Source organism: Patiria miniata, unplaced genomic scaffold (genome assembly GCF_015706575.1).
Source record: "Patiria miniata isolate m_02_andy unplaced genomic scaffold, ASM1570657v1 HiC_scaffold_9, whole genome shotgun sequence".
Taxonomy (NCBI): Eukaryota; Metazoa; Echinodermata; class Asteroidea; order Valvatida; family Asterinidae; genus Patiria; species Patiria miniata.
In genome coordinates, this window is record NW_024037076.1 from 9861821 (window position 1) to 9889686 (window position 27866).

Here is a 27866-nt window from a genome sequence, read left to right on the forward strand (position 1 = left end):
ACCGACCCAAGACCAACCCAACCCAACGACCCACCAAGCCAACGACCCAAACCCAAACGACCCACTGACCCACCAACCCATGTAACGACCCCCAACCCAAACGACCCACCAACCCAACGACCCCCAACCCAAACGATCCACCAACCCAACGACCAACCAACCCAAACGACCCACCAACCAACTGACCCACCAACCAACTGACCCACCAACCCATCGACCCCCAACCCAAACGAGCCACTAACCCACTGACCCACCAACCCAACGACCCCCAACCCAAACGACCCACCAACCACCACACCCAACGACCCACACACCCAACGACCCACACCCAACGACCCTCAAACACACTGACCCACCCATGCAGACCAACGACTCAACCGAAACGACCTACCAACCCAACGACCGGCCACCAACCCAAGACCACCAACCCAACGACCCATCGATCCAATGATCTGTTTACCAACCAACCTATCAAGGAAACCTAACCAATCCGGTTCGTTAGTGAAAACGTCATACACACGCGCGCAGCACTGATTACTGGCGCCCATTGGCTATAAACGCTCGAGCTGCGTTAACTTCCGGTTCTAATCATGCAGAAAGTGCTGGAGGTGACGTCACACTAACGAACCGGATTGCCAACCCAATAACCTTTCCCCAAATGTTCTAGATAATCATGTGATATAGTTTTAAATATGCTGGCCAATTGTGTAGCGTTTACATGTGAGCGTAGGATGTGTATGCCAATGAGTTGACCTCTAGATGGAAAGTTACTAGTATAGTTGTGCATGGAAAAGTAAAGAGTAAATGTATAGGACTGGGGGTTGTAACACACACGCGCGCCCACAGACATCCCCCAAACATTTTGGCGGTCTGAGAACGAGAGAGCAATGAAAGTACACTTAGATTGTATTCGTCTTGAATGAGTATAGGTGTTTCAAAGGAAACTCTAAAAATTGGTTTGTCTTTCGATCGACAGACAAATCAAGTGAAGTAATGTTGTAACCAAACTGACTTCTCTTTTATCCAAAAGTGTCAAATAAATCTTTAATGTATGCACTATATATATTTTCAGTGAACTTCCCGCCAAATCTGACGCTTGTGGAGACCGTTGAGGTTATAGTAGGGCAGGACTTTACCTTGCAATTACAAGCAGCTGATCCAGATGGAGATAATATCTCATACCATCTGCTTCAGACAGTGAAGGGAGCTTCGATTTCATCTGATGGTCAGTAAAATCCAAATCAAGTAATGTTCAAGTAAATAAAGTAGTTTTACTTCGTTCGAATCAGGTGTATTACTCTGTACAACATTACATTCAATTTCGCTGGAAAAGCCAACATTTTTTCATGTTTTTTTGAATGAATCTTGCTACATAGAACAGCATGAAATTCGATTTTGGATACCCAAAACAAGTGTAACAGTAATGAACGTGATTGAGGTTTGCATAAAGAAGTACTCAGATATTCCAGTTGTACCACTTTTGAAAGTAGCATCCATTGTGCAGACAAGTTCTGTAAAATCTAGTCATTCTTGCATTGTAATTCCATGGCATTGATTAATAATCTTCCACAATTGGTCACAAAATTTCAGCAGTTTGATTGACTGTTACCCAGTTTTAACGATTTTCCGCCTTTCATTTTCCTTTTACTTTGTTCGATAGGTCTGTTCAAATGGACTCCTGCAAATAGGTCCAAGGTCTCGATTGGTTTCCTAGCCACAGACGGTATAGCAAATGCAACACTTGAACCCACTGTTAAGCTTTGTGACTGTGAGAATGACGGCACATGCCTATTTAATGAGTATGTTAGTGGAACCAATCTGATACAAGATCGTTTCGGGGTGAGTACAGGAAAAAGTTGAGCTCGCAATGATCTAATTCAAGCCGGGACAGTACGATCGTTTGTTACAAAATATATAAAACCAAGCAAACATGCTCTGTACGTTCTAGTGAAGGTACATTCTTTCTGTATACAATCCCCACCCAGGTGGTGTTGTGTGATTGTCAGCCGGGCTGGACTGGAGATTTTTGCGAAATGGATTACGACGCCTGTGCCGATAGCCCTTGTTTCATAGGCGTTGCTTGTACTGATGAAGCCCCGCCATCGTACAACAGCACCTGCGGACCTTGTCCTGAAGGACTGGAGGGAGACGGCAAGAGTTGCCTAGGTAAAAAACGTCGTATTTGTTCTGTTCAATTTGTCGTCGTTGCCGTCGTTGCTGTCGATATCTTCGTCTACTACTGCTGCTAGTAATTCTGGTGCTGCTACAGCTAGGCTTGCTTATAATATTTAGTAAGCCCCCTTGAATCTAAACAGCTCAATGGTCCCAAATGAAAAGGTCAAACAGGATTTATATCATTACTAATGGCTGACCATATCTTCCTTATCAAGGCTTCCAAGATAAGGCCTTCTTAAGGATTAAGGATTTCCCAAACAAACCTTCCTCGTTTGTCAATACAGAATGGCAAATGTTCTTGGAAGTCAATTTACTATGGCTTCTAGGCATTCAGGCATAAACCCATCTCTTGGCTTTCTTTGAAAGACTTATTGGGCTTTATTTATGAGGAGCAGATAAAAATCAGCAAATGTAAGGTAAGTAGTATGATAGGACTAATTCTTTGAGACCTGGAAATGATGGTAAACCAAGGGCCATCACATCTATATAGTTAGTCGTCTATTATTATTTTAATAATTATTGATACTAATGCTTTATTTTACTTCTCTTTTAGCAGCCTAAATTGCACAGTGGATTACAATTATACCATAAAACGCAATAATTTAGAAGTATACATTGTTAACTACACTCAAAAATCCCTGAAATTTAAAACAATTAAGAGAAAGTTAGTGAATATTATGGATGACTGGTGTATGTACTTTAAACAGCGTAGCCCTCAGAGGGAGAGCTGTGTCATGCCGTATAAATGAGATTATATAACATTTAGTTAAACCGGATAAGGAATGCAAAAGCACAGACGGGAAGGGAAGCAAGCAATCAGACAACACCATCTTGAAAGAACTCTACCCCACCTCCACTCACACGTATTTCTGTAATTTCTGTAAACGGATTAAGGGTCCTTACTTCTAAATTCTATTTAACTATTAAGTAAAGTGCAAAAGAAAAATATCACTGGACCCAGTTTTGTCCCCTGTGGCACTCCACCAGATAGTTGGGCTTCCTCAAACCGTTTCAAATTTCGTCAGCATGAAAATCCGTGTTTTTGATGTTTAATCTCAAGTGAAACAGATTTATTTGATTTTAAACATATTACATTCTCTATCTTGCGCTCTGTCTGCAGATATTGACGAGTGCCAGCTGTACAGAGACCAACCAGCTAGCAGTGGTGGACTTGGCTGCGATCAAAACTGTGAAAACGTCCTAATGAACTACACATGTAGCTGCAATCCTGGATATTTACTTCACGAGGATGGCAGGCAGTGCATCGGTGGGTGATAATTACATGTCATTTTAATTTTTAATTTTAATTATGCCATTTTTATTTAAACTATCCTGCAATATCAAATAAATACACTATCAAGCGAGTGCGGCAGTGTATCTTGCTCGATAATACTCAGCTATATGACGCAACGCATAAAATCATGTGAGATGTCCATTCTAGTGCCCCTCTTAGCACTACCTTTGTTCGTGAGTCTGTCCTTTGCCCTTTGTTCTTTTTACAGAAGCGCCTTCAACTATGGCTCAAGTGTCAACGTCAGCTACAACATCAACTTATCAGTCGGATACCTCCACTACAGGTTTATAGATTATTATTTTACTCTATCCAATAAGAGTAAGCCAGGTGTTTGTCACAGAACGGGCACATGCGACGGACGAGTCCCGTGCTAAAGTGGCGTATCCAGAGGGATGGGGATGGGGGGGGGGGGGGAAATATTTTTCTGCAGTAACTATTTCAGTAAATGGTAAGAGAGGTCTGACATGAAAACAAAATAGAAAACCAAGCTCAAAAACCATTACAATGCGCCGTGAAAATCGGCACATATTTTCCAGTATGTATAATAAATCTAAGTTTTGAAGAGCACCTCCATTTGGATGATGGGCACCCCCTCCCTTTTGATTTTACGGAGGCCAAGTGTCCCGAGAACAAAATATGTCTACATTTCGGTGCGAATGAGTGCGTCGGCCCCCTCCCTTGACATTAAAAGTTGGATACGCCACTGCGCTGTGCTACTTGAAATGCACCGAAGCATCAGTATTTCCTGACTGTAAACGAAATGTCATTTCAAAACCATGAATTTGTAAATAACTAGGTTGTTTCGACTTATTTTACAGCGGAAAAAAAGAGGAAAATTGATACCTAGCAACATGGTCAAAACTTTATACATATACAAAGGTAACATTTTTTTTTTTAGGCCGAAGGCTGTCTAAAAAGCCTGACTCTCTTGGCCGGAAAGATCCGACAACTGTAGGACATGAACTATCTATGAATCGACTTTCTCAAAGCTATCGCTGGTATAATCTCTTGGCTATCGCCACTGATCGTGGAACACATTTTTGTGTATTTTGTTCATGTATTCAGGGCTCGTTGAAAAGGAAATGACCTCTTGACAGTGTGCAGTTCAGTATTTTTTTGTTTAAAAGGAAGAATCAACCTAGATAAAAAAAAAAAAAAACAATGTAGGATTTTATACATAAGTGCAGCATGAAAAAAGGCAATATCACATACTCTCAGCACCTTTTCCATTTTTATTATAATTGTTTTAAAATTTCATTGTCTTGTTATTTATTCTGGAAAACAATTAGTAGAACTAACAACCACTCTAGCACAAACCACCACTCCAGGACCAACTACAGCGCCGGGACTAACCACCGTTCCAGGACCAACCACCACTCAAGGACCAGCCAGCGCTCCAGGACCAACCACTGTTCCAGGACCAAGCACCCCTCCAGGACAAACCACCATTCCAGAACCACCCACCACTCCAGGACAAACCTTCACTCTAGAACCAAGCACCACGGATGAGTTTGGTAAGTGATGATAATTATCATCTGAAAAAGAAAATGCATCTGAGTATCAAGGTTCATTGAAAAGGAAACGCACCCTTGACAGTGTACAGGTAACTATTTTTTTTTGAAAAGGAAGAATCTTCCAAGGTTAAGAAGAAATAGCGCAGGATTTTATACCTAAAAGCTTGATGGAAAAAGTAATTACATACTCTCAGCACTTTTTTCACTTTTTTTTTTACTAATAGTTATTTTACATTATTTCTCATTATTATTTATTTTGGAAAACAATAATAAGTAGTTGAACAGGCCACCACTCCAGAACTAACAACCACTCTAGCACTAAGCACCTCTCAAGAACCAACCACCCATCCAGGACCAACCAACGTTCCAGGAACAACCAACGTCCCAGGATCAACCACCGCTCCGAGACAAACCACCACTCCAGGACCCACCACCGTTCCAGGAACAAGTACAATTCCAGGACCAACCACCACTCCAGGACCAACAACCACTCCAGGACCAACAACCACTCCAGGACCAACAACCACTCCAGGACCAACCTCCACTCCAGGACCAACCACCGTTCCAGGACCAACCACCGTTCCAGGACCAACCACCGTTCCAGGACCAACCACCGTTTCAGGATCAACTACCATTCCAGAATCAACCACCACTCCAGGATCAAATACCATTCCAGGACCAACCACCACTCCAGAACCAACAACCACTCCAGGACTAACCTCCACTCCAGAACCAACCACCGTTCCAGGACCAACCACTGTTCCAGGACCAACCACCGTTCCAGGACCAACCACCGTTTCAGGATCAACTACCATTCCAGAATCAACCACCACTCAAGGACCAACCACGGTTTCAGGACCAACCACCACTGCAGGACTAACCACCACTCTAGAACCAACCACTCTAGAACCAAGCACCACAAATACGTTCGGTAAAGTTATGATAAATATAAAGAAAAGGCATCTTGGTCTTTGCATTAGTGTTTATTTTGGATGTGGCATGTTTGTCTTGTCTTTCATATGTGTTGAATGTTTTAACCATATTAGTGCGAGAACCTCATACAACTAAAATTACTGGACTGACAAAATTTAACATGAGGTTGATTGTAAAGTAATACGTGCAAGCTAGGTTAAACAAAGTGTTGTTTGCAGAATTCTGGCTGGCTCCTCCTCGGCAGAACACACAACTAAAGGTATTGAGTCGAAAGAACTCACCCAGTTTATGTAGCGCAGAGCATATTCGGGTGCTCAAACGTGGCTAGTCATCAGGGGAAAGTGCATAGGCCTGGAAACTGTCAGATAATTTAACAAGAAGCTCCACGCCATCAACTATAGTCAGTTCTTGCCATTTGTCTGTGATGGCACCAATATGGTCAGATCCAGCATGAAAAAAGGCAATATCACATACTCTCGGCACCTTTTCCATTTTTATTATAATTGTTTCAAAATTTCATTGTCTTGTTATTTATTCTGGAAAACAATCAGTAGAACTAACAACCACTCTAGCACCAACCACCACTCCAGGACCAACTACAGCGCCGGGACTAACCACCGTTCCAGGACCAACCACCACTCAAGGACCAGCCAGCGCTCCAGGACCAACCACTGTTCCAGGACCAAGCACCCCTCCAGGACAAACCACCATTCCAGGACCACCCACCACTCCAGGACAAACCTTCACTCTAGAACCAAGCACCACGGATGAGTTTGGTAAGTGATGATAATTATCATCTGAAAAAGAAAATGCATCTGAGTATTAAGGTTCATTGAAAAGGAAACGCACCCTTGACAGTGTACAGGTAACTATTTTTTTTTGAAAAGGAAGAATCTTCCAAGGTTAAGAAGAAATAGTGCAGGATTTTATACCTAAAAGCTTGATGGAAAAAGTAATTACATACTCTCAGCACTTTTTTCACTTTTTTTTTACTAATAGTTATTTTACATTATTTCTCATTATTATTTATTTTGGAAAACAATAATAAGTAGTTGAACAGGCCACCACTCCAGAACTAACAACCACTCTAGCACTAAGCACCTCTCAAGAACCAACCACCCATCCAGGACCAACCAACGTTCCAGGAACAACCAACGTCCCAGGATCAACCACCGCTCCGAGACAAACCACCACTCCAGGACCCACCACCGTTCCAGGAACAAGTACAATTCCAGGACCAACCACCACTCCAGGACCAACAACCACTCCAGGACCAACAACCACTCCAGGACCAACAACCACTCCAGGACCAACCTCCACTCCAGGACCAACCACCGTTCCAGGACCAACCACCGTTCCAGGACCAACCACCGTTCCAGGACCAACCACCGTTTCAGGATCAACTACCATTCCAGAATCAACCACCACTCCAGGATCAAATACCATTCCAGGACCAACCACCACTCCAGAACCAACAACCACTCCAGGACTAACCTCCACTCCAGGACCAACCACCGTTCCAGGACCAACCACCGTTCCAGGACCAACCACCGTTCCAGGACCAACCACCGTTTCAGGATCAACTACCATTCCAGAATCAACCACCACTCAAGGACCAACCACGGTTTCAGGACCAACCACCACTGCAGGACTAACCACCACTCTAGAACCAACCACTCTAGAACCAAGCACCACAAATACGTTCGGTAAAGTTATGATAAATATAAAGAAAAGGCATCTTGGTCTTTGCATTAGTGTTTGTTTTGGATGTGGCATGTTTGTCTTGTCTTTCATATGTGTTGAGTGTTTTAACCATATTAGTGCGAGAACCTCATACAACTAAAATTACTGGACTGACAAAATTTAACATGAGGTTGATTGTAAAGTAATACGTGCAAGCTAGGTTAAACAAAATGTTGTTTGCAGAATTCTGGCTGGCTCCTCCTCGGCAGAACACACAACTAAAGGTATTGAGTCGAAAGAACTCACCCAGTTTATGTAGCGCAGAGCATATTTGGGTGCTCAAACGTGGCTAGTCATCAGGGGAAAGTGCATAGGCCTGGAACCTGTCAGATAATTTAACAAGAAGCTCCACGCCATCAACTATAGTCAGTTCTTGCCATTTGTCTGTGATGGCACCAATATGGTCAGATCCAATGGTAATAAATTATTCGTTGGAGTCATATGCCGTGGAAATATCATATGTCATAAATATCATATGAATAGGTCATTATTCATTGTTCAAATGAGTGCAGTGTGTGAAACACTTCCTAAGTTAGGGTGATACAAATAACTACAAATGATTTTATCTTTTGATTGTTTAGACTGCCAGGTTTTAAGCTGTCAGAATGGAGGGACATTTGATGTTGAGTTTTGCGAGTGTGCCTGTCCACTTACACATTCAGGATCAACATGTTCTGGTAATATGAATTACATGAACGTTTCATTTTGTAGAAATATAAACAAAATGCCAACTTAGGATAATGTGATGGGTAAAAAAGGTTTGCAAGTTGATGCCAGTAATTCATGAATGTTACCAAATGGTGCGACGGACTATACTCGTCTTCGTTGTTGCCAGGTTTAGGGCACAGCATCTGAAATGTATCAATACCTTGTCGTAACTGCTGAAACTATCAGTTATCTACACACCAATATGATGACCATGCAGTTTCGGTGGTCTACGTGAATGTTCCAAAAACTCCTCAGTATGTGTCATTCGACATATTACACTGAAAATCTTCTCATTTTCAACCTCTATGTCATAAATGCCTTTAAAGATCGATCACATGTCTACGATCGAAGATCAAATCACCTAAAAATACCTTTATTTGCAGATGAGAATCCGTGTCTGTCTGGTAATAGATGCTCTGATGCTCAACACTACTGTTTGCCAGACACACACCAAGATGGCTTCACTTGCATTTGCAATGTTTTCGATGGGTATTTCTTGCAAAACGATAGTTCGTGTAGAAGTAAGTAGAAATGTGTTCACTTTATTCCACAAGCAGTTTAAGGATCTTCATTCACCTTACCTCCTTTCACAACCTGCTCATCAAATTTTGATAAATAGGAATTAATAAAAAATCCTGGGACGAACCTACTAATTTAACGAGAAAATCCGTTCTCAGAGTGAGGATAAGACTGGTACAAATTACCATGTGACATCATTCCGCTTCAAATGCATCATTCGGAAGAAAAACAAATAATTACAGAAGGTGGATTGAGAAAGTGTGCGTGAATTCAATGTTTATAAGTGCGTAAGCAACGGAAAACAGCTATGATACTTCTAAACCAATGCGTACGTTTTCTGTTTTTTCTAATGGATTGTATCCAGCAGAAACTTCAACTAGTTAGCTATTATGCACTCTTCTTAAGAGTTTGAACAATTTTGTAGTTTCAAACAGGAAAAAAAATCACAAAAATGCAAATGATCCTACATACCTCTTATATTCCCTTTTTGTGGGAGCTTGTGGTATTGTTTTTTTGTAACATATTTTGCTGTGAATATTTCTATTAGCAAACTACATTTTTTAAAAATATTAATCCAGTGATATCACCCTTTTTTTTAACAGAACTTCCATCTAAACAGATTGTGGTGACAGCTGATTTGGATTTCAATCAGGCCTACAAAAACCCGACATCAACTGCTTTCCGGAGACTAGCTGCTGTATTTGAACGGGCGGTAATTATACTGGTCGATTAGGAGACATTATAATTGTGCTGTATTACATTGTTCTTTCTCTCGATTAGACCCCATTGTTAAATAGTAACCTGGAATATCTTTCTATTTGCGGCAAGATCGCAATGTCTTAACCTGAGCACAGGGCTAATACTATGAATTATAAAATAATAATACAACTATAAATGATTGGAATCGTGACTTTATTCTCAGTTGTTAACGAAATGAATAACGGCATTGAAGGTAGTCTTAACAATTCCTCCGACAATGATCTTGAAGTATGCCGGATCATTGTCGGAAATGACGTCCATTAGTTTGAACTTTACACATCTTTTGAGGCAGAAACTGGCCATTAGATGTGCAATTCAATTTAGAGGGCATTCCCTTACTGGTAAATTAACTTCAGATTTTCGTGAGACTGAAGGAGAACCCATCCACCAACGGTGTATTATCAGTTCAAGTCCCGTCGATGGAGGAAGGGAGCGTTGTCGTAAGGTCTGTGGCTTCATTTGAAAATGGTGCGCCCTCAGACGCCAGCCTGCAGGAAGTCATGTCAAGCAGTCCATCACTGAGCGACGGCGTTAATGTCATCAACTTCGACCGTGATTCAGTCACTGTAAATGGTAATGCAACTGTACACCAATCTTAAACAGGTGGGGTTTTGGCCCATTATGGTTAGGTAAAGGACTGTGGACGAATGTCCTTTTCCCTGAAATATTACTGTATCAAGTTCCAAGAAGTAAGACGGAGGTAAATACAAAAGGGTAAACACTAAAGGTTTTGCTGAATACAAATGGCGCCCTCTTATTGCGTCCGCTATATCCAAGATATGCTTTTTTTTTTTTTTTTTTTGTGTCCCGATATTCTTACAACCTTAGTTATGGAACCGACATTTATTCTTTTACATTACATCCACTTTCAGTTTAATGACTTTTGTCATGACAGATGGGGAATTTGACTGTGTACCAACCTACTGCAAAAATGGTGGGACTTGTGAGGCGTCTGGAAACTTCCCTCAAGTTTTGTATACGTGCAGGTAAAACCATATTCCATGGACCTTGGGCGCGTCAGAAGCTGTTCTTTGTTTTAATTCATTAACAATGGATACAAAGAAAGGTTTACTCATGCCTCTCTATACGATACAAAACTATTGGCCTCCATATAAATCCGCCTTCATGCATGAGGTCAATTACCAAAACTACATGCAACTTCAGTTGTAATATATCCACCAATACAAATGTGTATATTAACTCACGGTTGTGGTGACTACCCAGCAGAATGTGTGCAAGAGTTACCCAACTTTGTACGTGGTTTTCATTAGGGCAAACCCAAAGAAGTTCATAAATCCCCTCGATGAGTATTAAACTTGAGAAAATTATAAGAATGATGGGTATTCAACAAAATATAGAGCACATTGGTGGGACGATTCCTTTTCAAACATAATGCAATCGGTAGGAATCAATATCCTTTTTTTCCCTTTTAGCTGTCAAGCTTCATATACAGGGGAACGTTGTGAGACGGATGTCCAAGGTAAGCTTGTAAAAACAATGCAGATATAATCTACTGCAGAAAAAGGTTTGCAAATTTGGAGTCGGTTTATACTTTAACCGAACGCACAAAGCGATTTTCTTGACGTCAAGAGTTAGTGAAGCCCCACTGTTACGTTCGTCGAACGGCTTCGCACTTAGATTTGCGTAAATTGAACAGACTAACTTTGTGTTGCAAAACTTGCAAAATATAATTTCTTTTATTGTAAAAAAGAGTTAACATTGTTTATTCTGCATCTAATTAAAGAGACTTAAAACTGGGACTGATTAATTAACCTCAAATGATTATTGATCAAATGCAACGACTATAATGCCAAAGCATTTCTATTTCATTCCATCTGATGAACAAGGCATATTTTTGTACGCAGTTAGTCATTAAAGTGTTGGTCGGATCTTTGTCATTTCTTATGCCAGAATACAGTTTCGCTGGTATTCACAGCATACTAACCTCCAACTGTTTTGTAACCGGTGTCCAATTTAGAGCCTGATGGTGGCAGTCTATCAACCGTCACTGTTGTACTCATCATTGCTGGCTGTACTGTGCTGCTTATCGTTGTGGTGTGCATGCTGGTCTGCATGTGTCTCCTCATTCAGAGGCAACACGCCAAGTCGCTGGTTTATCGTGAGGACAGACAACGGTCTGGTGTGCGAAGAGAAAGCAGGAGTATTTTCGATAACTACGGTGATCGGAGCACGGAGTCTGTTGATGTCTCCTGCATGGCAGACTTCGATGATGAGGCGGTTAGGATGAGGCGTTTGATGCACGTGATGGGCCGGTCTCGCTACTTGCAAGGGGTGAGGAATATGTCTTAACATAGTTACTGTTAATCTTGCAGTGTAATTTTGTTTGGCCTAATAGGTGCTGACTTTACTTTTCCCACTCTATTTCTGTGAAGAACTTGTCTGCTCGAGAGGAGTTTGTCCTACCCTACATGGCTACAGGAATTGAAGGGCTGTATCGTGAGGATGGTTCCGTGAGTATACCTAGTTTCAAGCTGACGAATTATTTTGAAAGTTCAGATATAGACTCAATAATGGAAACAAACTTCGGACATTCAGGTCGACGTCTCGACAGACTTCGTAGCAAATCAATAGACAGTGGTATGTCGTCCACAAGAGAGCCAGCGCGGTTCTGTGTATTTGTTTTGTTATCATTTTCTTGGTTTCCATAATGTCTTACGACTTGAAAAATATGTTCAATCTGATATTTGTATATCATACGGCACAGTACATGTACATTACGTTCCTATAGACATTACATTATGGTCTCGAGTATGTAGTACGAGAAGATCCAAAATTAGAATTAAATTTGTTTGTTGTGTTATTTAACGTCTTTCGATGCACCTGTAATTGTAATCATACATTGGGGTCTCCACTCGACAAGCTCATGCTTTTTTGAGACCTCCATCCATCCATAAAAAATAATTCAAATGTTATGTACGTGTATGTGTTGGGAAAAATTCATCAAAGATTTGATGGAAGGATTGATTGATTAGAATGTGAACATTTGAAGTTATTTTCCCGATCTGTGTTCATGTATTGGTTACTTCCCGAAAGATCCCCATAACTTTACAAACCTTACATTCATGTAAGGGTCATTCAAATGTTGTTTCAGCACTTGTTCCACATAAATATGCAAAGCCGGGAACTATTTTCAAAATGTTAGTTTGAGTCAACGTCAATGTCTACTGCGTTCAAGGACGAACAACCTTCCCCACACTGAATGACTATGAGGCATGTCAAACCCGCCTTAATATTTAGTCTGAGTCAAAAGTATATGCAATTGTACTTGGTCATTTGCAGCTTCAGATTCAGATTCAGATCCAGATCAATTTTGTTTAATTCATCATGAAGGCAATGCAGTTACAGTCACTTAAAGACACCGGAAACCATTAGTCTGGGAGTAAAGGTTACACAAAGGTTCTGAGTGGTACTGTATTAACTGTCTATGGATATCAAAATCTATGTTAACTAGCGGTCCTTTTTTATTTCATCAGGTCAACCCAGCAGGTCGTGTGGTGCGCAATCCCATGGTCAACTAGACGCCCCATCCGTTCACTGCACGTTAACAGCTATTTGGTAAAGCCGAATGGAACACATTTCTTGCAAGTGATACTTGTATCCCTTTGATTACTTGAAAGCAGGTCGCTGTATTCTAAACTGGAAAATTAAAATTAATGCAAGGAATTATTACATGACTTTGCGTTAAACATTTCAAGAAACTTCCATTTAAAAAAAAAAAAATCTGACATTGTCTTCTTTAGACAAAGTTCGCATATTTAGCTGATGGTTTAATCAGGACACTTTTGACCAGCATATCAGCTTTCAAATTGTTACCTCTGCATTATTTACCCAGAAAAACAAGTTGTAATCAACAAACGTAAATGAAGGTTACGTTAAAAGTAAATATCGGTGGATGGGATATCAAAGATACTTTTTAGTGCTGTACGTGCGTAGAATTAATTACATTATATAATATCAATCATTACTAATGGTGATACAGTTTGTTTCATTATTAAACTAAGTAGACATTTATAGAACAGTGTTTTGAGAAAACTAATGATTGATTTACGACCTCGACAATGGCCAGGCAGTGTTGATACTGAGTTGGGCGGGGTGATCTGAAGTCATGTTTTATGCTTTGATTTCCCAATTGCTATTAATTGTTATTATTGTATTCAAACAGCAGATCACTTGATAATGTTCTGTTATCTGGTAGTATTCGCCAGATCATATATAATTATATGAATTGAGGCAATTGTGTATCAGAATTTCACAGCGCTCATATCATAGGGAGGTAGTTTAACGGATTGCACGTATTTTATCCGCATACCTTGTATTATTGTACAAAGGTAGTTCTCCTCGCTATTTTGTATGAGCTCATATTAACATTTTGTATGAGCTCTTAGGAATAGAATGACTCGATATGGTTTAAGAAATACTGCCTATAGTCGATTGCTCTTTTGAGGGAATCGTGGATCGTATTAGCCATGAAGGAGTGTTCCTCGACTGCGGTCTTTGGTAAAAAAAAAAATGCCCATTACAATAGCATTAATTCAAGTATCATGCGTCTGTTGCTTATAAAATCATTCTGAAAATTTAATAATGTTCTTTTCCTGAGTGTTTTCTATCATTATGGATAGAGGGATACACATTGTGTAGTATCATTATTATAATTTTGTTCTCGTAATGTCACCAAGGATTACTCAAAATTGCCCTAGGCACTGAAGCTTCAAGCCTGAAGAAACCTGTAGAGAGAAGACATTGATAGTAAAATAGTACAGTTTTAGAGGTGGGAGGAAAACCGCAGAAGAGCACTTAACCTCACCCAAGGGCGGATCCGGGGGAGGGAGTGGCAAAGGGGGGCATGCCCCCCCCCAAGAAAAAACCACGAAACCATTTTTTTATGTGACTTCGCAATAAAGGCAGACAATGATTACATCACCATCTTTTCCTCAAAGAACATTGGTTAAAGTGGTCAAAAATTGCCTCATATCGAACCACAGAGCATCTGGAATCCATTTTTCCCCCGGAAAGGCTCCGAACCCCACGCCGTAATTTTTTTGACCCACTTTTCTGGGACCACATTTTTTTTGGCCCCCCCAAAAAAAATTTGTGCTCTGGATCTGCCCTTGCCTCAGCCGTATATAGAGATCAAACTTTACGTATTTCCTGTTTACCAGTGTGTTCACGCATGTTATCCGTATTTTGTTTTAGTGTTTTTGCTATCTTACTCAGATTTTGCCCTCGTTTTACCCTGTATGAACCACATGCCAATTTCAACTGAACACAATTAATGATCACAGATGACGATCACACAATTACTTGTCATATGATCGACGCACAGTTTCAGTTTTAGTCAAACAAAAAGTATGCATTTGTTTTGTCAAAGCAATGGTCATTTAGTATGATACGGGGTTGTCGAGCTGTGGTTTGTAAACCTAAAATGTGGGTGTATTTTTTTTGTTTTGCTTAAAGGCATACGATCATTTGCAATCATCCAGATACAAATTGAACATAATTGTCAAATGATAAACAAATGGTAATCAATCCTCTGTGGACAATAATGTCTTCTTATCACAATAACAACTTGAGAAACGTCTAGCTTTGTTTTGCAAGGTTGTTTTGCTTTTATTTGACAAAGACTAAACAGACAAATACAAAATATGTTCTCGTTTACTGTATTATGTTTTTCGAGTGATATTGTCATCGGAATGAAAAAAAATGATTTGCAAATGGTCCTATAGTCAGTTTTAACAACTTAAGGACTGTTAATCAGTTTAATCATTATTGCGGTGTAGTTACGTATTTCATATACGTTATGTATTCACGCATGTTATCCGTATTTTATTATATTTTAGTGTTTTTGCTATCTTACTCAGATTTCCCCTCATTTACCCCATACCACAATGTCATGCCAAGCTCAACTGCACACAGTTTATGATCAGACCCGAAGAAAATTACTGTCTTCTGATCGACACACAATTTTAGTTTTAGTCAAACAAAGCAATGCATTGCAGGTGGCTCGTAAAATTTGTCATTTTCAATTCCTAATCGGCTAGAAATGTAAATTCTGACAGACTTACATTGAGAGAGTAGGGTACATTGAGAGAGTTGGTCACAGTATCCTACAGAGTTACATTACACATTTGTTTTGATAAATCGATGGTCATTTGGTATGATACGGGGTTGTTGAGCTGTGGTTTTAAAAAGAATTAGTTAGACTTAATGGCATGAGATCATTTGCAATCATCCAGATACAAATTGAACATCATTGTCAAATGATGAACAACTGATAATCAATACGTGGTGGACAATAACGTCTTCTTATTACAATGACAAATTTAGAAACGTCTGTCTTTGTTGTGCTTTTATTTGACAAAGAGTAGGCAGACAGATACACAATTATGTCCCAGTATAATGTATTACGTTTATCGAGTGATATTGTCATCGGATTAAAAAAATATATGTGCAAATGGTCCTATCGCCAGTTTTCAGAACTTGAGGATTAATTATTATTGCAGTGTATTTACGTATTTCCTATATACTCTATGGGTTCACAAATGGTATCCGTATTAGTTTATTGTGTTTGCTTTCTTACTCAGATTATCCCCTTATTAGCCCATATAAACCAGATGCCAAGCTCAATTGCGCACAATTTATGATCAGAAGTGAAGACAGTTTACTCGTTTTCTGATGGACACACAGTTGTATGCACTGCAGGTGGCTCGTAATTTTTTTTATTTTCAATTCTCAATCGGCGAGAAATGTAAATTCGGACAGACTAACATTGAGAGAATTGGTCACAGTATCCTACAAAGTTACATTACACATTTGGTTGGATAAATCGATGGTCATTTAGTATGATACGGGGTCGTTAAACTGTGGTGTGGAAACATGAAATGAGGGTGTGTTTTTGATTTACTTAAAGACATGAGGTCAATTTCAATCATGTAGATACAAACTGACCGTTACTGTCAAATGATCAGCAAAATGATAATCAAACCGTGGTAGACATTAATGTCTTCTTATTACATTAAAAACCTTACAAAACGCCTTCCTTTGTTGTGCACAGATGTTTTGCTTTCATTTTACAAAGATTAAGCAGACAAATTCCAAATAGGTTATGGTACATGCATTTCGTTATGAGTAATAATGTCATTGGAATTTATATAATGATGTGCAAACGGCCCTGTTGTCGTTTTGAGAACTTGAAGATAAATAATTACTTTGATTATTGCAGTATATTGTGCGTTTACAGATATCCATCTTTATCCATACTTCAATTCAGCATCTACGAAATCGATTTTACGATTTTGGAAAATGAGTTTTGGAAATTTGCGTGACATTTTGCATCTTATTATCCGGGTTTTGTCTGTTTTATGTTGTCGCATTCTATTGGCCTATTCAGATTTCATCGATTCCTTAGCTCCCAAATAATATAGGTGTTACTTTTCAGTGAATCAAAAACGGTTACTCAATACAATGCGCATTTGAATTGGCTCATGATGGTTTTATATGCAATTTGCATTGGTTGTGGGTTAAAAATAAAATAAAATACTGAATTCAGCGTTGGCTGCATTTGTCATATTTGTTTTAAGGCTTTAAAATTGGGTTCAGGTCTCGTGGGGTCGGGGTGGACGTAAGGATGAAGGTGGCGGTGGTAGTGAAACTGGGGTGACGTTGGGTTAGGGTTTGGGTTGGCTAGGGGTTTGGGGGTTTAGATTTTTGGGAAGGGGTTAGAAAGGGGCTAGGGTTCTTCGTCTGGATTGGGCTGGGAATGTTTTAGTGGGGGTAAGGTTGGGGGTTGGAGGCGGTTGGGGAAGAAAGTGGGTGTTTGGCTTAGAGTTCGGCCTGATTTGGGTTGTATTTGGGTGGGATTCACTTGCACTTGCCTCCCCCGATTTTCCCAGGCCACAAAAGTGCCGCTCTCGCGGTCATTAATGTGCCCCCCTCGAGATGAAAACAAAACTGCCCCTCACACGCGCTTAAAAAGTCCTTCACGTTTATCGCCCTAACCAGCGACAGCAGTCACAGACGCCAAACTCCTAGTCGTCCAGAAAATCTGCTTCATGAGAAGTCCGGTATGACCGATTTCAGCCGATGATCTTCCTCTCTACAACGATTCTGTGTATCAAGGTGAAGTGTCGTGATCATCCGATCATGTCGTCACTGTCTCCAGAAAGTTCGATGAATGCAAAAATCTTGAATCATTGGCGGTAACTATACATGTCCCGTATCACAGAGTTCAATGCAATGTGAGTGACTTGTTCCGCTGGCCCTGCGGTTGTTGGATGTGTTACAAGCTTATACATGATAGGTGTCAGCTTGTCGCTAGGTAACAACGTGGCGGTAAACGTGTCAGCATCCCCTATTGTCTCTAGTGAACCTATCGATGAGCCAGAAATTCATTCTCTGGAGGAGACATTTCTGGAAATCTTCCCCTTACGTGTTGCGACCAGATCTCAGTTGAAAAGTGCAGGAAAAGGAGGTAGCTGAGTCAGTGCCTATACAGGAATACCCTGGCGTTTGGCTGACGGAAACTTTCTTCCACGATTTGGATGGAGATATGGGAGTGTCTCAAGACGCTTAGTTTAGGCAATCCTTGCTGATATTATAAGCAGCAAGACCACCCATTTTTGAGGACGCTCGCCCAGACAGTATGTTCTGAGGAAGAGTCCATGGGGGTTCCAAAGTGCTCCTACGTCAAGTCTGGCGTGTTGATGAGGAAATAGAGATTGTAGACCTACCCATAGACAAGCTGATGAAGAAAGTAGTACTGCCCATCAAATTGTTTTCAACCGTGTTACCGCAATGGAATCTTCAGAATTGATCATGAGATTCCAGTGGCAGGTCATCTTGGAATCTGGAAGACACAAGAAAGAATTATTGCACATTTCTACTAGCCAATAGCTACATCAACATGTAGTAAGTTTTTCAAGACGTGTCATACCTGTCAGTTGGCGGGAAAACCACAGCCATCAATCAATCCTTCGCCGATGAAACCCATACCCGCGTTTGATGAGCCATTTAGTAAAGTCAAAAATGATTGTGTTGGTTCTGTGCCGCGGATAAAGTCCGGACATCATAGTCCGTGGGACGAGGCCTTTTTTTCACTCGCCGAGCGGTCTGGTTCGCCGAATTTTATAAAACTGCACAGACATGTAGATTATGGTGTACCATATCAAAATAAATTTGTTCCCCGATCCACAGTTTGTTTGGGAATGAAAAAATCTGGGATGAAAACGCCAACAAATCTAAATGAGAATAAACCATAAGAAACAGCGTCCTATATTGACACAGTCAGAAACCTTTTCCCGCGCAATGGCCGTCCGAGTTCGGGCGGTCTGTTCTTGACGCGAGTATTATTGTCGTTCTTGCGCTCGAACAGCGCAAGAACTTGTAACGTAGAAAAATGGATCACTACAGAAAAAAACCTGGTTCCAATGATTATGTCGCGATTTAGCTTTTTAAAAAAACTGGGACCAAAAAAAGAAAAGAAAAGGAATCAAGGAAACAAAAATAGACTTCTCACAAAATTTAATTTAGTATCAAAAAAACCTTCCAACAAACAAAAAAACAATTTCTATCCTTTATAAGTGCAAAAAACTAGTTTCCAGAAATACTTCAAGGCAAAAAATCTCAATCAGGATCAACAACGTATAAAACACTCAAAAGAATTCGCCAGGGATAAAAAAAATTAACAATTTGATAAAAAAACTAAGTTAAAAGAATAAAAACCAAAGGAAAAAAATAAAGGAGAAACCCACACAGCACTAAAGGAAATGACTCTAAAAGCACAGGAATGAACTAAAAACCTGCAACAAGAAAATAAGAAACAAATGGCAATTTAAAAACAGTTCTTATAAAACAAAACTCCTATGAAACTACAGTCCATGTACTAAAGTATCCTCTAAGCAACAAAAGGGTCCAAATGCAAGTTTGCCACTGTGTGCACAAGGGATTAACACATATAAACTTCAAGATCCTGCGCAGTCCTATGGGTCATTATGTATGCAATCCTCTGGACTGTCTCAATAAACTATTACTTCTGGGAAGGAGGGAACAAAGGATTAAGGCATGGTCTAGGCTAATTGAATACAGGTCTATGTATATGAAGTCAAAAAGAGCAACTAAATAAATCTAGAAAAATATGAAAATCCACGAGAATGCAAGAAAAAGGAACTTAAACTTTGTGGATAACATACACATGAAACTTAAATGCAGGTAATCCTAGACTCAAGCAATTAAAACTTGGACAAAATTATATTACACAACTTATTAGAATCACACGACTTCAATACTTTCAAAGAATGGACACCTCAAATGTTTAGAAATGAGCCAAAAGAATAATCAAGTTGGAATAAAAACATAAAACAGTAATCAAAAGTTTCAAAGTTTCTTAACAAAAAAGCTAGCTAAAACGACTTCCAAGAAAAGAGTGGAGACAAAAACAGTTTAATGTATAGGAAAAAGAACTCTTATCTTAAAAGGAGCTAAAATGATACTGAACTGGATAATATGAGTATCACAAAGGCAAATATAAAACTGGATTTATACAATCATAAGAAAAGTAATGAAAACTCATGAAACTTACCAAAATGGGAGCAGACACTTGTGATCGGGATGAAAATGTACACTAAAGCTTGAGTCGGGCTTATATGTCTTGCCTGTGTGATGCTGGTCTGCTGAATGAGCCTCTAGGTCAATGAACTAAAGCTACACAGGAAGTTGGGGCCTGAATAAACAATGGAGGAAGGGGGAGTCCACTACTAAACTAAACACGGGAGAAGAGGGGGTGTACTCCTATAAAAAGACGAGTAGCAGATCTGAAACTAGGGAAAAACTTTAACTTATTTTCTGCTCCTTTACAAACTCTCTCTCTCTCTGTTCTTGTTCTTTGTCTTCTCTTTCAAACTGAAGCCGTTATCGTTTCAGCTGAAATCTTTGCGCAGTCATTTTCACGACCCACCTGCTGAGGTTTATCTGCCTCAAGATTCATCTTGTCCGTAGGAGCTTTGATTAGTTTTGCCTTTCTAAAAGCACTTCGAGAAATGTTTAGACCAACAAGTTATTCAACCTCATATAAGTCATCCTTTGTCAACTCGTGCAGTTGATCGACAAATACATTTTCATCATCAACGAAAGCTTGTACCTCCAACTTGCCAGCCATAGTTATTTATTTACTCTACGATGAACAATTAAATCGTGAAACCTTGTTTGATATACGCAATCAAACGAATTGTAGTTTGTTTTGTTTGATTTGCAGGACCAGCCCAACTTTGTTGCGATCCAAACATCCCCAAAACATTATTGAATTTAGATCATCCCAAAAGCTTGAATATTCTCAGATGTAATGTAGAAATTGAACAAGATTGACACAGATAATGTACCAGAATAAAGTAAACAAGATGGTGATCAAGCAGAAGCCTTGATACTCCTGAACGGCAGCCAACACTTAGGAACACTGGATACACGTTGGTGGACGAGGCATCACTTCACTGAAATAGTATTAATTCTTAAGACAGGTACTGGAACGCGAAGCTCCGTAGAATACCACGGAAAATGACTGTAGTAAAAACAGCAGAAGAGTATGGTGGCTCATCCTTAAAACACGAGAAAAAAAGGTTAGGGTTTGAGTTGAGATTTAATGGATAGATTTGGGGCTTGGGTTAGAGACAGCTTTAGATTTTGGTTTGGATGAAGTTCAGGGTTAAAATGTAATGGATATAGAGAGGATTCGGTTTTGGGGCTAGGATTTCACGGATAGGATTAATGTTAGTAATAATTAACCCTTATACTCATCCTAACTCTATCCATTAAAACCCTAACATCAACCCAAATGCTACTAATCTAATCCTTACCCCAACGCTAACCCAAACACTTGTTATGTTACCCTCAAAATTGTTCAAGCACTATCCATTAAATACAATTTGAAGGTTTGCATAATAAAAATATCAATAAGATCTAGGCAGAGCATACTGTCCGAAACGTTGAGTTTCCCGGTTCTTTCAGAGCCTCACAAACTCACAAAAAGAGATGTCGCGTGTGAAACCGTTCAACTTTATCTTAATCCTATCTATTTACTTTTAAAACTAAGCTTAATCATAACTGTAAGCCCCAACCCTTACCAAAACCCCTGCCCAAACCCAAACTTAACCCCTGTCTCAATCCAACTCAATTTAATTCTAAGCCAAACAATCCGCCACCCATTCCAAACCCCTAACCGAACCCCTACCCCAAACCCCCAAAGAATCCCACCCGAATACAACCCAAATCAGGCCGAACTCTAAGCCAAACACCCACTTTCTTCCCCAACCGCCTCCAACCCCAACCTTACCTCCACCACAACATTCCCAGCCCAATCCAGACCAAGAACCCCAGCGCCTTTCCAACCCCTTCCCAAAAATCTAAACCCCCAAACCCCTAGCCAACCCAAACCCTAACCCAACGTCACCCCAGTTTCACTCCTACCGCCATTTTCATCCTTACGTCCACCCCGACCCCTTGAAAGCCTTAAAAAATATGACAAATGCACGCAACGCTGAATTCAGTATTTTAATTTGTTTAACCCATAACCAATGCAAATTACATATTAAACCATCATGAGCCAATTCAAATGAGCATGGTATTGAGTAACCATTTTCGATTCACTGAAAAGTAATACCTATATTATTTGGAAGCTATATGGTATCGATGAAATCTGAATAGGCCAATAGAATGCAACAACATAAAACGGACAAAAAACGGATAATAAAATGCAAAAACTTATTTCCAAAATCTTAAAAACGATTTCGTAGATGCTGAATTGAAGTAGGGATAAAGATGGATAATCTTACCGTAAACACACAAAACACTGCAATAATCAAAGGAATTATTATCAAGTTCTCAAAACGACAACAGGACATCATTGCACATCATTATATAAATTCCAATAACATAATGCAGTGTATCATAACCTATTTTGTATTTGTCCGCTTACTCTTTGTAAATTAAAAGCAAAACAATCGTGCACAACAACGAAAGGCGTTTTGTAAGGTTTTTAATGTAAGAAGAAGGCATTAAAGAAGACATTAATGTATATCACGGTTTGATTATCATGTCGTTGATCATTTGACAATAACGGTCAGTTTGTATCTACATGATTGAAATTGACTTCATGTCTTTAAGTAAAACAAAAACACACCCTTATTTCATTTTTCCACACCACAGCTCAACAACCCCGTAACATACTAAATGACCATCGATTTATCCAACCCAATGTGTAATGTAACTCTGTAGGATACTGTGACCAGCTCTCTAAATGTAAGAATTGCCGATTAAGAATTGAAATTGAAAAATTATACGAGCCACCTGCAATGCATAAACCTGTGTGTCGATCAGAAGACGAGTAATTGTCTTCACTTCTGATCATAAATTGTGTGCAATTGAGCTTGACATCTGGTTTATATGGGCTAATAAGGGGATCATCTGAGTAACAAAGCAAACACAGTAAACTAATACGGATACCATTTGTGAACACATTAAGTATACAGAAAATACGTAAATACACTGCAATAATTAGTTAATGCTTAAGTTGTGAAAACTGACGATAGGACCATTTGCACATCATTGTTTTTTATTGCCATGGCAATATCACTCGATAAACGTAATACAGTATACTGGGACATAATTTTGTATTTGTCTGTTCACTCTTTGTCAAATAAAAGCAAAACAACCTTGCACAATAAAGAAAGACGTTTCTAAAGTTGTTCTTGTAATAAAAAGACATTATTGTCCACCACGGATTGATTATCATTAGTTTATCATTTGACAATAATGTTAAATTTGTATCTGGATGATTGCAAATGATCCCATGCCTTTGAGCAAAACAAAAAAATACACCCACATTTTAGGTTTACAAACCACAGCTCGACAACCCCGTATCATACTAAATTACCATTGCTTTGACAAAACAAATGCATACTTTTTGTTTGACTAAAACTGAAACTGTGTGTCGATCAGATGACAATAATTGTGTGATCGTCATCTGTTCAGTTGAAACTGTCATGTGGTTCATACAGGGTAAAACGAGGGCAACATCTGAGTAAGATAGCAAAAACACTAAAACAAAATACGGATAACATGCGTGAATACACTGGTAAACAGGAAATACGTAAAGTTTGATCTCTATATACGGCTGAGGCAAGGGCGGATCCAGAACACAACACAATTTTTAGGGGCCAAAAAAAAAAAATGGGGTGCCCCAAAATTTGGTCAAAAAAAAAAACGGCGAGGGGTTCGGTGCCCTTCCGAAAAAAAAATTGGATTCTAGATGCTCTGTGTTGCGATCTGAGGCAATTTGGTGGTATACTCATTATCTGCCTTGATAGTGGGGCTGTTAAGATCAAATATATGATACAATTGTACACTTTGTGACTAAAACATGAAACTTCGCATGTTGGTTCTTCATGCCATGAAGAAAATGTTCGGATGTGGAGACTTTTCATATTTGACCACTGGTGACCTTTGAGAGGTCAACAAACTTTACACACATTATATATAATAACTGTTCTTGAAAATACCACTTTCCAATGACCCCAGTCTATGTCATAAGTCTTCAGGCAATGGAAAAAATGATGAGATGTGAAAAAAAAATCATACTTGACCTCCGGTGACCTTTCAGAGGTCGCGGACCTATATTTATAGTAATTTATAAGATTAATACTTTAGACAACTTTTTCAAGACCCAATTCTAAAAGTTAGGTGTTCATGCTATGAAAAGCATTTCCATATGAAGGGCTTTGTATATCTGACCTCTGGTGACCTCTAAAAGGTCAATGAACTTTGTATGCCCTATTTATAGATATTTATAAGATTTACTATTCAAAACCCCACTTTTTTATGACCCAAGTTTAAAAATTGGCTGTACGTGACATGAACAGAATTTTCAGATGTGTGAACATTCATTTTTGACTCCTGGTGACCTTTATGAGGTCGATAAACTTTGCATACCCTATTTGCCGCTATTCGTCATATTTAATATTCCAAATGCCACTTTTTCATGACTTAAGTATAAATAGTTCAAAACAAGTGTATTTTAAGTATTATTCTACAGCATGTCATGAATTCAGACCCAAAGGACAATTTTGTTATGACCTCTGATCTCCATTTCTCTTTTTTGAAGGGTAGACAGGGGTGCAACAGAATACAAGAGGTACATTGGACAAGAACCACACTCTTACAGTGACCTGTGGGCTCGGTAAAAAGGTTAAAAATGTGGTGACCTAAGTCCATCTAGATACCACAGAGTGTAATAAGTACAGAAGAGTGACTAAGAAAGTCGATCAGTCTTCTATCCCAGTCGCAACATGTTGCGTCTGCCAAATGAAAAAGGGAAATGAAGGTCAGATGTCACCTTACATTTTTTTGTGGGATTTGAATTCATTACATGACTGTATAATGATATGTGCAGTACCTTTCTTTTTCAATATTGAGCATTGGGTCACAAAAGGGCATTTTGACAAAGAAATATAACAAATAGCAAAAAATAAGGTACAATGTTCATTGACCTATTAAAGGGTACCAAAGGTCAGAATATGATGTCCCTATATCTAAAAATGCTTTTCACATCACAAAGAACCAACTTTTAGACATGGTTCCTGAAATAGTTGGGTTTTGAATAATAAATCTTATGAATATTTATAAATAGGGCATACAAAGTTCATTGACCTCTTAAAGGTCACCAGAGGTCAGATATGAAATGCCCTTCATATGAAAATACTTTTCATAGCATGAACACCTAACTTTTAGAATTGTGTCTTAAAAAAGTTGGGGTTTCAAGTGCTTATCTTATAAATTACTATAAATGCAGTATATAAAGGTCATTGACCTCTGAAAGGTCACCGGAGGTCAAGTATGATTTTTTTTCATATCTGATCATTATTTCTATTGTCTGAAGACCTATGACATAGACTAGGGTCACAGGAAAGTGGTGTTTGGCCCCCGCCCCTGGATCCGCCCTTGGGGTGAGGTTAAGTGCTCTTCTGCGGTTTTCCTCCCACCTCTTAAACTGTATCATTTGATTATCAATGTCTTCTCTCTACAGGTTTCTTGAGGCTTGTAAGCTTCAGTGCCTAGGGCAATTTTAAGTAATTCTTGGTGACATTACGAGAAATAATTAATAATAATGATACTACACAATGTTTATCCCTCTATCCACAATGATAGAAAACACTCAGGAACGGCATTATCAAGTTTATCAGAATGATTTTATAAGCAACAGACGCATGATACTTGAATTAATGCGATTGTAATGGGCATATTTTTTACCAAACACCGCAGTCGAGGAACAGTCCTTCGTGGCTAATACGATCCACGATTCCCTCAAAAGAGCAATCGACTACAGGCAGTATTTTTTAAACCATATCGAGTTATTCTATTCATAAGAGCTCATACAAAATGTTGAGCTCATACAAAATAGCGAGGAGAACTACCTGTGTACAATAATACAAGGTATGCGGATAAAATACGTGCAATCCGTTAAACTACCTCCCTATGATATGAGCGTGGTGAAATTCTGCTACACAATTGCCTCAATCATATAATTATGATCTAGCGAATACTACCAGATAACAGAACATTATCAAGTTATCAGCTGTTTGACTACAACAATGACAAGTATTAGCAATATTGGAAAATTAAAGTATAATACATGACTTCAGATCACCCGACCGACTCAGTATCAACGCTGCCTGGCCATTGTCGAGGTCGTAAATCAATCATTAGTTTTCTCAAAACACTGTTCTATAAATGTCTACTTAGTTTAATAATGAAACAAACTGTATCACCATTAGTAATGATTGATATTATATAATGTAATTAATTCTACGCACGTACAGCACTAACAAAAATATCTTGGATATCCCATACACCGATATTTACTTTTAACGTAACCTTCATATACATGTTGTTGATTACAACTTTTTTCTGGGTAACATACGCAGAGGTAACAATTTGAAAGCTAATATGCTGGTAAAAAGCGTCCTGATTAAACCATTGGCTCAATATGCGAACTTTGTCTAAAGAAGACAATATCAGATTTTTTTTTTTAAATGGAACGTTTCTTGAAATGTTTAACGCGAAGTCATGAAATAATTCCTTGCATTAATTTTAATCTTTCAGTTTAGAATACAGCGACCTGCTATCTAGTAATCAATGGGAAACAAGTAACAATTACGTAAGAAATGTGCTCCACGAGTTTACCAAAACGCTATTAACTTGCAGTGAACGGATGGGGCGTCTAGTTGACCATGGGATTGCGCACCACACGACCTGCTGGGTTGACCTGATGAAATAAAAAGGACCGCTAGTTAACATAGATTTTGATATCCATAGACAGTTAATACAGTACCACTCAGAACCTTTGTGTAACCTTTACTCCCAGACTAATGGTTTCCGGTGTCTTTAAGTGACTGTAACTGCATTGCTTTCATGATGAATTAAATAGAATTGATCTGAATTAAATAGAATTGATCTGAAGCTGCAAATGACCAAGTACAATTGCATAAGCCTTTGACCTATACTAAATTTTAAGGCGGGTTTTGGCATGCCTCATAGTGATTCAGTGTGAGGAAGGTTGTTTGTCCTCGAACACAGTAAACGTTGACGTTGATTTAAACTAAACCTTTGGAAATAGTTCTCAGCTTTGCATATGTGGAACAAGTTCTGAAACAAAATTTGAATGACCCTCACATGAATTTAAGGTTTTCTTAAGTTATGGGGATCTTTCGGGAAGTAACCATTAAATGAATACAGATCGGGAAAATGACTTCAAATGTTCACATTCTGATCAATCAATCCATCCATCAAATCTTTAATTTTTCCCAACACATACATGTACATATATAATTATTTAACATTTGAATTATTGTTTATGGATGAACCGAGGTCTCAAAAAGCATGATCTTGTCGAGTGGAGACCCCACTGTATGATTACAATTACAAGTGCATCGACAGAAGTTAAATAACACAACAAACACATTTAATTCTAATATTGGATCTTCTCGTACTACAGACTCGAGACCATAATGTAATGTCTATAGGAACGTAATGTACATGTACTGTGCCAAATGATATACAAATATCAGCCTGAACAGATTTTTCAAGTCGTGGACATTAGGGAAACCAAGAAAACTAGAAATGTGTTTGTGGACAAACACTGAGCTGTTTCGACCGTTTTATTA

General features: G+C 39.0%; 3 protein-coding genes across 3 annotated transcripts in view; 2 read left to right on the forward strand and 1 right to left on the reverse strand.

Annotated features, from left to right (window-relative positions):
- Positions 1 to 1970: 1970 nt before the first annotated feature.
- LOC119720447 (mucin-2-like) lies at positions 1971 to 9619 on the forward strand (the record flags this gene model as incomplete). Its single annotated transcript, XM_038190111.1, has 10 exons — positions 1971 to 2166; positions 3296 to 3442; positions 3678 to 3752; positions 4759 to 4983; positions 5258 to 5914; positions 6468 to 6692; positions 6969 to 7622; positions 8241 to 8336; positions 8751 to 8888; positions 9489 to 9619. Coding segments are annotated over 10 exons (2544 nt in total), but the record flags the coding sequence as incomplete, so codon positions are not given.
- A 1418-nt stretch (positions 9620 to 11037) lies between these two features.
- LOC119720448 lies at positions 11038 to 13215 on the forward strand. Its single transcript, XM_038190112.1, has 4 exons — positions 11038 to 11125; positions 11624 to 11937; positions 12039 to 12116; positions 13140 to 13215. The coding sequence occupies exons 1-4, from the start codon at positions 11038 to 11040 to the stop codon at positions 13182 to 13184; spliced, it is 525 nt and encodes a 174-aa protein (XP_038046040.1). The 3' UTR covers positions 13185 to 13215.
- Positions 13216 to 26923: 13708 nt separating this feature from the next.
- Positions 26924 to 27866, reverse strand: part of LOC119720449 (mucin-like protein) — a 32137-nt gene continuing 31194 nt past the window's right edge. Inside the window, exon 35 of the mRNA XM_038190113.1 lies at positions 26924 to 26968. Within this exon, the coding sequence (XP_038046041.1) occupies positions 26924 to 26968 (45 nt within the window). The remainder of the gene's footprint in view (positions 26969 to 27866) is intronic.